The 12,264-nt window shown below is 41.1% G+C and overlaps 1 protein-coding gene across 2 annotated transcripts in view; it reads left to right on the forward strand.

The window, feature by feature from the left end:
• Positions 1-150: 150 nt before the first annotated feature.
• Positions 151-12,264, forward strand: part of UTP20 (UTP20 small subunit processome component) — a 63,194-nt gene continuing 51,080 nt past the window's right edge. The window contains exons 1-12 of one of the 2 annotated variants that reach the window (XM_021552867.3): positions 151-285; positions 792-872; positions 1,975-2,041; positions 2,236-2,368; positions 2,812-3,000; positions 3,993-4,074; positions 5,163-5,300; positions 5,694-5,849; positions 7,426-7,572; positions 8,054-8,188; positions 9,621-9,698; positions 10,336-10,514. In XM_021552867.3, the coding sequence (XP_021408542.3) occupies positions 241-285; positions 792-872; positions 1,975-2,041; positions 2,236-2,368; positions 2,812-3,000; positions 3,993-4,074; positions 5,163-5,300; positions 5,694-5,849; positions 7,426-7,572; positions 8,054-8,188; positions 9,621-9,698; positions 10,336-10,514 (1,430 nt within the window). In that variant the 5' untranslated portion in view covers positions 151-240. Of the gene's footprint in view, positions 286-511; positions 531-791; positions 873-1,974; positions 2,042-2,235; positions 2,369-2,811; positions 3,001-3,992; positions 4,075-5,162; positions 5,301-5,693; positions 5,850-7,425; positions 7,573-8,053; positions 8,189-9,620; positions 9,699-10,335; positions 10,515-12,264 lie in introns of those variants that run through there. The other variant, XM_085568952.1, reaches the window with a different exon arrangement.

A 12,264-nucleotide genomic window follows, 5' to 3' on the forward strand; every position in this document is an offset into this window, starting at 1 on the left:
TCCCCCGGTACCGAGGTGCCCCAGCCCGCCGCCCTACACCAGAGCGCACAGACGACGGCCGAGCGCGGCTGCTCTGCCCACAGCTCGCAGCCAAGGCGAGACGGGGGCACGGGTCCCGCTCGGCACCGCCCGCCCCTTCCGCCGGCGGCCCCGCCCTGCTCCCGGCAGCCCGTGCCCGGCATGGCGGCGCCCGGCGCCTAGGGCCGCACGTGCGGGACGCGCCGCGGGGCCGCCGCCGCCATGAAGAGCAAGCCCGCGGCCCACAAGTCGGGCAACACGCACCGGGTGAGCGCCCGCCGGCCGCGGCTGCTGGCCGGGGGAACGGAGCTCAGGCTTCCGCCGTCGCTGTCAGTTCGGCGGTCGTGCCCGGCTGCCGGAGCGGCACCGCGGCCGGAGTCGCGAGGGTGGGCGGCATCTGAGGGTCTGCTCAGCCCTGCAAGGTCCCGACAGCGGGACAGCGTCGGTGAATTATTTCCCAGCGGGGCGTTGTTTCGGGAAGACTGAGAGCGGGGCAGTTTGCTCAAATCTAGGTAGATTTCTGTGCATCGCTGTCACCGTGTTGTGCAGACGCGTGGGCTGCGAGCCCCGGTTTGCGGGGGCGGGGTAGAGGGTCAGTCCTGCTGCTGGGCGTTTTGCCCTGACCGAGGGCTGGTATTGACGGGTATTATCTGGCAGCCCGCCTTTAGAAGTGGGGTTTCTGTTTGCAGTGTGTGTGCTATCGAAAGAGATTTGGAGGAGCTGTGCTCAGAATTGAGCAAGAAATGTGTCTCTTTTTTTTTTTTTTTTTGCAGTTTCTTACCTTTTCGGAGCGCCTAAGCAACATTAATATTGATATTATTCATCGAATTGACAGAACTGGGAGCTATGCTGAGGTGAGAGTAGCAATTGTGGTTATTTTCTGAAATAACATCACAGGTAAACATACTCTATGAAAGTGTCACTTAAGAAATTTATTTAGGAGGAAATTGGAAAGGACCTCCTTCAAGAACTGCTTTTTCTGGAGCCTCATTTCATGCTTTGTTCCCTTCTACTTTTTTACCTTCTTTTCAGTATTGCCATTGAGGCACTTTGTCTGTACCACCCTGTCTTCCATGTGGCTGGTGGGCCTGTTTCTGAACACAAAAGATGCTGCCGTGTCATTTAGCAGTCCTAGGACCAGACTCTGAAAGACTTGCTTGTGCGGAGTAGTTGCAATAGAATCAGAAGTTTGAAAATCATAAGTTGGAAAAGATCTCTAAGATTATTGAGTCTGACTGTTAACCTAACACTTTTGAGTTCATCATTAAACCATGTTCCTAAGTGCCACATCTACGCATCTTTTGAATATTTCCAGGGATGATTATTCAACCACTTCTTTGCCTCACCGCCCTTTCAGTGAAGAAATTTTCCCTAATATCCAGCCTAAACCTCTTCTAGCACAACTTCAGGCCATTTCCTCTTGTTCTATCACTTGTTACATGGGACGCATCACTTGTGACCTGTTGACACCCACATACTGGCAGCATGTGTATAAAGTATGAACATGTGTCTCTATGGATCACAGCATTTCTGTGTGTCATATAAATCATCATTATGATTATAGTGCTTTGCAGGTTATTGCCACCTGGCCTACTGGCTTGCTCTGAGCTTCCCACTCAATAGCTGAGAGGATGCCAAAAGACAATCCCAAGGCATTGTGCTGCGTGAGCTATGGCTCAGCATCTTAGATTATCAAGGCCAGTCAACAGAGGTATAAAAGGCAATTATGTAAACAAGTCCTGTCACCAGAAAATATTTTCAAATGTGTTTTGAATATTGAAAGAAAGACTTATTTTCAGGGAAACTCCATAGTACCTATTGGAATTAGTCATTGAGATTTATTAGAATATTCTTTAAATATTTAAGGCACCTGATAGTTGTCTTAATTTGAGCCTCTCATCTTTACAGGACACATTCATTAGGGTTGGTAGCTATTTTTCACCTTTGTTTTGGCAGGAGGTTGAAACCTACTTTTTCGAAGGACTGCGGAAATGGAAGGAACTGAACCTCACTCGGCATTTTGGTACGTTATTTATACTCATGTTTCTTGCTTTCCTTAGACTGCTAAAATATGTTTTTTCTTCATCCAGAGCCCAGTAGGAGATTACTGACTGGTTTTTGGACTGGGCTCTGGAGCACTGTTATTCTGTAGCACTCTATATGCTTACCATATAGACTGGACTAGTTTTCAGGGCTTCTCTTTTGTTCTTTGAACAGTGCAATTCTACAATGAAGTGGCCAACAAATGCCAGTCCTTCAACCAGCTGGTTTATTACCAAAATGCTATTGTGCAGAGCTTGAAGACACATTTGCAAGTTGAAGGCAGTCTTGCTTACCAACCCCTGTTAAAGTAAGTATATGGTCACAAAAAGTAGTCATAAGCCTTGATGGTATTACAAGTAAGCATGAATCTTGTTTTAAGTGTTTATTATCTTTATTGTGCCTAAGGAAAATAAGCAATGAGATACCCAAAGTGGTCATATTTCTCTGGTAGAGCTTTATGGTTCTAAGTCTTCAAAAAACATATAGTTGTAAGATGGCAAATAAATTAGCTGGAGTACTTACTGAATGTCAGATGTTATATTAATGTGCTTCATTTGATATTAATGACCAAGCTGCCTGCTTGGTTTTTTGAAAATTTTAAGATTGTTGCCATCCACAGCTGCCTAATAAGTGATTTTTTTTTTTTTTATTTGAAAGTGAGAAGTGATGCTGCCTTTCTTTATATTTGACTAGGTTTTTATTGGTTTGTTTTTGAAATGCCCTAACACTGGTGTATTTTCTGAAATACAGTCTAGTGGTGCAGTTGGCTCGAGATCTTCAGGCTGACTTCTATCCTCACTTTCATGACTTTTTCCTGGCCATCACCAAGTTATTGGATACACAGGACACAGAGCTGTTAGAATGGGCTTTTACTTCTCTTTCCTATCTCTACAAGTACTTGTGGAGACTGATGGTGAAGGACATACACAACATATACAGGTAAAAACAATATTTAGTGTCTGTCGTGATCAGCAATTACTAGATGTCATAGAAATGTAAATGCCACATGAATACATGGCTTAATGTTTCAGTATACTTTTTAGCATGTTTTCTCAGCTTTTCTCAGAGGGGGACTGGCCAAACTCCAGGGAGTTATCAAATTCAGGGACTTCTGGGCTTGGGGAGTTCCTGAGCTGCAGGTGCTTGAAAGCTGATTTCATATGTGCTTGCTGTGTTTTTAAACCTTTCCCAGGTATCTGCTTTTGGCAGCTGCTGTAGAATTACTGAGCACATGGTCTGACCCAGTGTGACCACTTGTTCAGTCTTAAATTGCTGATGTAGCTGGGCTCTTTCTTTTAACATAGACAGTGGTTCCATGTTTCTTCCTCCTAATTTCAGTTTGGAACAGATGGAGCGAGAAACTGGTTACAGATTTCGTCCTCAGCCCAGGCTAAGGTGTCGAACATATTGAAAAATTATCTGCTCAATTTGAGAGAATCTGAGGCACCACTCCCTCTGCAATGAACCTGTGATGAGCCATCTGCCACTGTTACTGATACCAGCAAACTGCAAATATTTATCAGCCTTGCAAACTGAATCTTTAACTTTTAAGTGTACAGGAGAGGCTGTTGGCTCAACTGAAATACAAATCTGGCAATTCAGCTTTCATTTCACTTATTGCTGCTTAACATATATCTTGAAAGTCTTGATGCTACAGTTGAATCTTTGTAGATCTGCAGATTTGAAGGGTATTTCTGATTGTGGCTTAATTTGCCTGGCACTGTCATTTGACCTCTTTTGCAGAACTCTTGTTCTTTTTTCAGGGTGAGTGGAAAGGAATCTAGATGAGGAAAAGTATTGGCCTTCTCTAGAAGGACATGTTCTTAGGGTTTGTAAACAGTAGTCATGTAAAGTGGAAACAATTTTTTTAACCAGCTGATGGCAATTCTTGCTTTGCCCCTAAGACAATGGATTATTTTGTCTCTTTGTAGCCTGTACAGCACCCTGCTGGCTCACCACAAACTGCACATCAGAAACTTTGCTGCTGAAAGTTTTGTCTTTCTAATGAGAAAGGTAAGTGGGATGTTTGTATTTTGGTGCTATCTTTATTTTGAGGTGGTTTTTGGATTCAATATGCAATATTAGATTTTCTCCAGAGAAGGATTAACAAAGCTTGGCATACAGTGTGTCCTGAGTCGTCATTTTTTTGTCATTTTGTTGGGGTTTTCTTCTCTCATACTGAGAATGTCATGCATTCTTTATCAGTAGTAGCAAATAGAGGCCTTAGCACTTGCTGTTTAGAGACATTGAACTAAATGCCTGTCATTGGTGTATCTACAATGACTAGAAATAGTAAAGTAATCCTGCAGAAGGGAGGCTTGAATTTGTATATGCAAATTTTTCTGTTGGCTTTTTCACAAATACCTAAAGGCCTTTATAGAACTGAAATTCTTGTGATGTTTTTCCTCTCCTGAAGATCACTGTACTTAACATTCCCAGGCAGATCAGCCAAGATCAGACAGCAGCCTTTCATGGAGTAAGGAAAGGGAGTGGTAGTAGTTGGGTTTTCTTTAGTCAAACATACAAAAGTCGGGATTCCTTAGACTGGCTAGCAAGTTTGAGTATCCTCAGTTTTGTCCTAAGTTAGAAACCTTAATAAAGCATGTTCATTTGATTGGTTGTTTTTGGAAATTTCTGATCTTTAAGTCAAATCCTCGGAAACTTAGGTGTTTACAATATTGGACCTGAAGTGTCTGCAGTATTCTCAAGTATGGTTCTAGTTTCGGATGACTGGATTCTGTGTTCAGCTGATACATGTCTCTTTCTCATCAGGATAGGGACTTTTTTGTTTCAGTTGTGACCAGTTTAACAGTGCATTTATGTATGTGTTTAAAATCATGAGAAAAATGACATATATTTCAGCTGCAGTGACCTCGGCAGACCTGTGTATATTCTGGGGTTGTGGGAGCTGTAGTGACTGAATAGCTGATCAAATTTATTCTTTGAATTTCTTTTTGTGGTCACAGACATAAGGAGTTTAAGCTGTTCTAGGAAGGCAGGACTAGGAGAACAACATGGTTTCTGTGGAGCCTTTTGATTGTCTCTATCCATCTGGCAGCTCTGAATAGAAGATAACATTTTTTTTATCTCCTGTTTTGTAGGTTTCTGATAAAAATGAACTCTTCAATTTAATGCTCCGTGACCTGGGAGAGCACCCTGAAAAGGTGGAAGGTGTAGGACAGCTGCTTTTTGAGATGTGCAAGGGTGTTCGAAACATGTTCCACTCTTGTGCAGAGACGGTAAAGACAAGATTGCTGCTTTAGCTGTTACTGCAATGGGCCTTAGGCAGTCCTCACTGAAACCAGGAGTGTTTTCTCCTTCAGCTCAGTGAATCCTTGATGATAAGCATGTTGGTAATTATTTGGTAGGGTCTGAAAGCCTTCTAAGAATATTTTTGGATACAGGAAGGTTGTTTTAAGTAATTCCTTTTCAATATTCCTGTATGCTGAAATCACACTTCTTGCTGATATTTCAGATTTTAGGTGATAGCCTTTTTTTTTTTTTCTCTGTAGTCATTCTAGAAGGAATTGAGATCACTGGAATGTTTTAGCAATACCTTGCAATAATTAGTTTTGAGATTGCTAGATTTATTTTCTAGATGTAAGAACACAATATACTCTTTTCCTGTGCAGGCTATGAAGTTAATTCTTATGAAGCTGGGGCCTATGACTGAAGAAGAAATTGAGCTACCATGGGTAGCTGTTGGAGAAGCCTTCAAGCAAATGATCAGATCAGCTGCAGTGCATATCCATAAGGAGCATTTCGACATTGTGTTCAAGTGCCTGGAGGTAGACTGATTGCTTTTCTTCTTACTGTTACTTTTTTATTCATGAGTGACAGAAAAAATTCTGCACTTATTGAGGAAGGTGTTTGTGTTCTACTGGACCAGAAATGGGTTTTTATCTGCTTTGGAAACATAAAATACAGAGTCATGGGAAAAATTCCACTCTTCTTACCCTGGTTTTGTGAGTGAGAAGGGAACTACTGCAGGTGAGACTTGGAACTCAGTCCTATGGCTGCGCAAGGATGGTTTGTACAGTCTGTCTTTGCATTCATTGCAGAACCCTTGCTGGAATGTAGTGTTTGTTTTATGTTGCTGCACTACTGATAGTTCAAAATCACTTTATGACAGTAAAAGGGAAGCTTTTTGCCCTTCAGATCTTTTTAACGCAAAGAGTTGGGTTAAACCTGGAAATCTAAGTTTGAACCTTGCAGCCAAGTACTGAAAATCAGAATGTTTTCAGTCTGGGTGTTCCTGTGTTGCTGCTTGGGGGGTTACACTCTGGTTTGAAGGAGCACAGCTGAGTGCTGTGGGTTGTGCTGTGTTGGATCAGGGTGATGTAGAATAATCAGCAATGACACAGCCTGGCAGTGTGTTTTACTCACCTGATCAGTATTTAAAAGTTTACAAACATCTGTTAGGGGGTTTTGCTAAGGAGGATTGAAACCTCTTGCAACTTACAACAGACTGTGTCAGTTGTGCTTCTGAGAGGGATGAAACAGGAAACTGCAGGAAATGGTTCACATGAGCTTTTGTAGGGTAGTCCTTCCAGCATGGGTGAATAATTCCTATTGGTTCCTTCTTGAGACTGCTCTCCTGTGACTAACTAGTTTCATAGAAAATCCCATCCAGTTCCTCTGGCCTTACCCAATATGATTAGCAGTTTTTACCTGTCATTAGCTACAGATTTGTTTATCACTGAATGTTTTGTATCCCTGAGGTTTCTTTGACTCAGCATCTGCAGTTGTTACAAAATCTTTGAAATTCATTACATACTGCCTTTTATTTTTAATGAGGCTTTTTCTTTTACCCTGGGAGCTGGTGGATGCACAGGGGATATCTTGCTCAGAGGGATGTAGTCTGTCATAGCTGTCTAATTGGGTTCAATTCGTTGGATAAGGGATAGGAGTTTATATCTTCTCGACAGAAAGAGACACTAATGTAGAATGTACATTATATGAGTAATCTCTCAGCATCCACATTAGCAAAAGGATTCATGAAGTGTAAAAGTACCTGAATTCTGGTAATTTCAGTGAAAGCTGGGTGCTTCCAAACCATTGTGAATATGGAACCCAATATTTCCTCTTTCCTACTTTGTATGTCGTGTCAGCCTTTCTGGGGACCCTAATTAGGAATTTAGGAGTTCCTTGTGTTTCTGTCCAAGGAATCTGGGATGTGTTTTTACCTAAGGGAAATTTCACAGTGTTTCTGCATGGTTTAGTTTATGGAATATGTATAAAAGAGCCAACAGTAATTTGTTGGGCAGCTGAGATACTGTTTCTTCAGAAAGTCCTTCAAATAGCAGTAAGTGAAACAGAGTTTGTTCATTTATCTGAAGCATTTAAGTTATTTTATTTAAACAGGAGTCACTCCTAGATTTGCAGAGGAAAATAACAGAGGTCAACTGTGCTGTGGCTTCAGAGCAGATGGAAAGGATTCTGCAAGCTTATCTGATCTTAGTGGAACATGCAAATGGATCTAAAATCTCACTGCCTGAAGATGTCTGTCAGGTGAGTCAGACTTAGATGTGTCAGAGAGGTATCATTTGAACATGGAAGAGGTGTGGTCAGCTGAAGCATTTGTACCCATTTCTGATGCATCAGTGGGCTTAGGATTTGAGTGAACAGAGACATGTGTTTTGAGTATTGCTACCTCACTGATCCTGTGAGATTTTACCTTTGTATTGTAATGCTAGCGTAGCCCAGCTTTAAATGAGCAATGGGGAGAATGGGCTACTGCTTCTAGAGTCTGTTCCTGCCACTGTGGAGGAGACTCCCCCATATCAGTGGTATAGAGCAGTTCTGCCAGATTCACATACATTTGACCCCATTAGGCTAGATTTAAGGCCTTCAAACTTTAGTGGGGCTGATTTGTTTCTGTGGGTTGAAGCTTGGGACTCTGTGCCCTCCTGGTCCAGGCACTGTCCATGCCATTCAGACCAGATAATCATTATCTTCATGGACAAATACGAGTTTTCTCTTTTCATTTCAGGTTTTAATAAAAATGTTACAGACACCATATCTCTCATCATCTTGCTGCAAGATGCTGCTGAATGCCATTTCTTCATTCCTGCTGGCGGAAAATGTTTTGTTGCCAGATTCTTTGACCAAGGAAACTATTCAGAAGGTAACAAGGATTGCAGCTTAGACCAGGAATCCCAGTCTTCAAATTCCCTAGAGCAGGGTGATTTCTGGACATTGTATTTCAGGCTAGGAAATATGCTATAAGGTTCCCTTCAGCCTTTTTGCCCAGATAATGAAGAACCTGCCCAGTGCTTTAAATAAAGTCTGAAGAGGTCTTGGAATTACCTGATGGTCTTGCACAGGCTGTCAGTATAGCAGTGTCACCATGGCAGACATCATTCCAATGAAATCCAGGCTCCAATTCAAACACCTACAGCCTCTGTAGAGAAAGGAAGGAAAACTGTGAAGGAATACATCCTGCCTATGGTGATAAAGCAGATCATTGTGTCAAACTTAGTGAAAAAAAAAAAAAAAAATTTTTCCTTAAGTTTCCAAGTATGCCTTAGCCTTGTGAACAAGGTTCACACAAGTGCAACTTTGATTTAGAAAGTGCAGGGATAAACATATTTCAGTATTACCTTTGCTATTGGAGCATTGACATTATTAGCTGCATACATTCCTATCAAATGTAGTGTTGCAAAGATCAACAGGAGATTATACTGTGGAGTCTGATTCTTTAGTTTTCATGTTACAGTAAATTATAATTTTGCAATTAACAGTGTGGACCATAGTTTTAGTGTGTGTGAAAAAATATTTCAAATAAAAATGCCACACGATTTACAATGGGAAAGCAAGACTTGCAATTATTTAAAGAAGATCAAATTTCATCTGGTCTTTAGTGTTGACTTGTGCTGAAGTAAGATTTGTTTTGCCTGTTGCATGAGGCCAGTTTTGCTCAGCAGACTTCTTCAAACATTTGAGGATATTTGTGTGGGCTTCTGTTAAACTGGAGGAGGCTTAAAGCTATCCTTGTGTTCTGAAGGGGCTGGGAAAGAGAGATCTGGGTGTATATTTTATCTTGGCATTGAGGACTACTGATCCTGTTATTCCTGTATTGGGAATAACAATTTTGTTATTGTGCTTCAAAAGCACAGAGGTTTGCTCTATCCATAAGGTAGTAAACTTTCTGCAACCTGCTACACAGAAAAAATGCCGAATTGAAATATGTTTTGGGCCTAAGCTATTTCCTAACAGTTCATGTGTCTGTGCTGCAGTCCTAGAACTTTCAACTTCCATTTTCCATATCACACTGAACAGGTAGCTTGGTTGTCATTGCACAGAGACGGTAGGATCCAGCAGTGTTTGTCAAAAAGGTTGTGTCAGTAGGGTTTGTTAAAAAGGACTGCATTTCTGTACCTGAATTGTCACTTGGAAACAATGCTGCTCTGTGTACTGGAATTAACAGGAGAGCCAGGCAGAGTATCTCAAGAATTCAAAGAATGCTTGATTTGTACACCAGAAAACATATCCCATGGGTAGTACAGAGCTGACTATGAATGTCTCTCATTCTGCAACCTTTCACTTCCATCTTGCAGGTATTTGCAAGTAGATTTGAACGGCATTTTCTTTTGGACTTCTCTGAAGCAATGTTCACAATGAAGCAATTTGAGAGGGTAGGTGGAAGTGATTGTGCATTTTGTTTATTTTTGTTGCTAAAGGGAACAACTGGCGAATCCACTGTATACTTACCTGCCTTGAATGCTGAAGGATTGTTGTGTATTGACGTGATGTTTATTTAAACTTCTGTTATGATATGGTAAGAAGGAAAGAGGTTACTTGTGTTCTTGTGTTAAAGTTGTGTAAGGGTTCTCAGAGTTGGAGAATCTGATAGGTATCTGTTCACAAAAAGCAGCTCGTCTGTGGGGACTTAAGAGGGTGAGTGTGTTATGGATGGGAGAAGAGAATGAGTTCTGGAGAAACTAAGTGGAAATTAAGAATAAGCTGTATAAGTGGCAATCTGGAAGGAATCAAATTAATTAAATGGAATGGGAGGTGAAAACCATGTCAAGGATCTGGAGTGTTCTGATAAGACTGGATTGGGTGCAAAATGAATTTTTGCATTAAATTACAGTCCCTGCTGGTGTCTAGGGGCACCAGAACTGATAAGTCTGATGCTTTGCTGACTTAGTTTTGAGCATTTGGATTTCCCTGTGGTTGGTGTTGTGGGTTTTTTTGTGGATTTGATGATGAATAATGAAACTAGCCAATCTTTGACTTTTTACCTTTTTTTTTTTTTTTTTTTGTCTCTAGCATTTTCTCCCATGCTTTCTAGAATACATTGAACATTTCTTCTCTGGCACAGATGCCATCACAAAGGATGAGGCTGTGGCAATTCTGGCTAAACTTATTTTGGTGAAAGCAGAACCTCCTACCATTGGTTCAATGGCATTTGAAAAGTATCCTCTTGTTTTCACTGAAGCATCTGTCAGGTGAGACGTTTCAAGTTTAGCTAACACTAAATGTGCCTGTGTGGCTCTAGGCCTGAAGGCAGTGCAGAGCACATAAAAGTTGCCCTCTGGTATTTGCTGGAGTTGTGTAAAATGGCAACATTGCTGGCAGATTTGCAAACCAAGTGATATAGTAGGATAACACTTTCCTTTTTGAAATTACATGAGAAGAGATGCCACTTCAGAAAGGTGGTCACTGATACATAGAGTGTTGTGGTGCACATATGGGGATTTGTTTATACCATCATGCAAACTGCATCCCTTGGCAGTTAATCTTTGTAGTGAGTGCAGCAGTTCAGCTTCTCGTCATTACTAACCTCCTGCCTGTGCCCCAGCTTTTTTCCCCTGTATGCATATGTCTTGTCCAGGAGCTTTCTTGGCAGCAGTACAGTAGTCTTGCCATGGAGCACAGCTGGATATCAAAGGACATGTAATTAATCCAGAAGCAGCACTGTGCTGGCACAGCTTGACTGCTTTTAGTTACAAATATAGCTTGGTTGCAATAAAGTGGTTTCCCCAGAGCCTCTTTGGAAAATTAGGGGTAACCACTGAAGCACAGAATGACCATTGCTAATCTAATAGTGATTTTTCTAGTAATTCTAACTCAGCTAATTCAAAACTTTTGACTTTGTATTGCCTTTTATGAAAGGTTTTGTTTTTCCTTTAAGCAGTCTACTCTGTGTGGTTTTTTCATATTTTTCATAATTTTCATATTTTTATTTAATAATAGTGGAAGCCCATAAGAAATGAGGTTTCGGGAACAGATAGTTGAATCAAAATGATTAAACTTGTTTTCTTTGTTTCTTGATCTCTCTATTTTTTTCAGTGGTTTGGAGTACAGAGCTGCAAGGACCTTGGTTTTTTGTGTTCTTGCAATGTTAGTAGTGTAAATTATGGCCAGGAGACATCTCAAGAGTTGCATACCCCTTCTTCTACCTAATTTTTAAATACTCCAATTCTGGAGATTTCTGAGCTGCCTCTGGCAGTCTGTGCCAGTACTTTGCTATCTTTATACTTATACAGGTGGTTTTTTATTTATTTGGGCTTTTTGGCTTTTGTTTTTTTCTTGGGTTGTTAGGGGTTTTTCCTCCAGTCCTCAGTATATAACTTCAATCTTCTTTACAGCAGTTTAAATCCCTTGCACTTATCTGCTGGAAACATGAAGAGCAGAATATTTCTTGCTCTTTGCATCAAGCATTTACAAATAGCAGGCTTTCATCATCAGACGTGTCTGAGATCTTCTTTGTCTGGACCAACAATCCTAATTCCTTGAGGTTTATCTTATAAATGTATTTTCTTAAGCCTCTGATAATTCTTACTGTTGGCTTTTTATGAGCTTCTGTATTTCTTGAAGAGTGAAGCCTATGCAGACTTCTGACTGTGATCTTGCAAGCACTGGGTAGAATGGAAAGATTGCTGTGCATGGAGTGTGAAGGACTCTTGTTCATGTGTTCTGGTATAGTGTTATGGTGTTACCCTTTCTGTCTGCAAATAGGCTTGATGATTTGGGCTCACCTTGTGATTCCATCTAAGTCCCAAAACTTTTACCTCACTGTTTCCTGTCATCTATCTCTGTCAATATTGTCATGGTTTATTAATAACAGTTGTAGAGATTACTCTCAGGTGTTCCTAGAGTCTGTATGTCCCAGTTGTGAGGATGTCCAACTGAGAACCAGTGTCTTTTGTTCTAGAAATAAAGAACTGACATTTCTTATGGGCTGTGTTTTGTGCT

The sequence above is a fragment of the Lonchura striata genome, chromosome 1A (genome assembly GCF_050655825.1).
Source record: "Lonchura striata isolate lonStrDom1 chromosome 1A, ASM5065582v1, whole genome shotgun sequence".
NCBI lineage: Eukaryota > Metazoa > Chordata > Aves > Passeriformes > Estrildidae > Lonchura > Lonchura striata.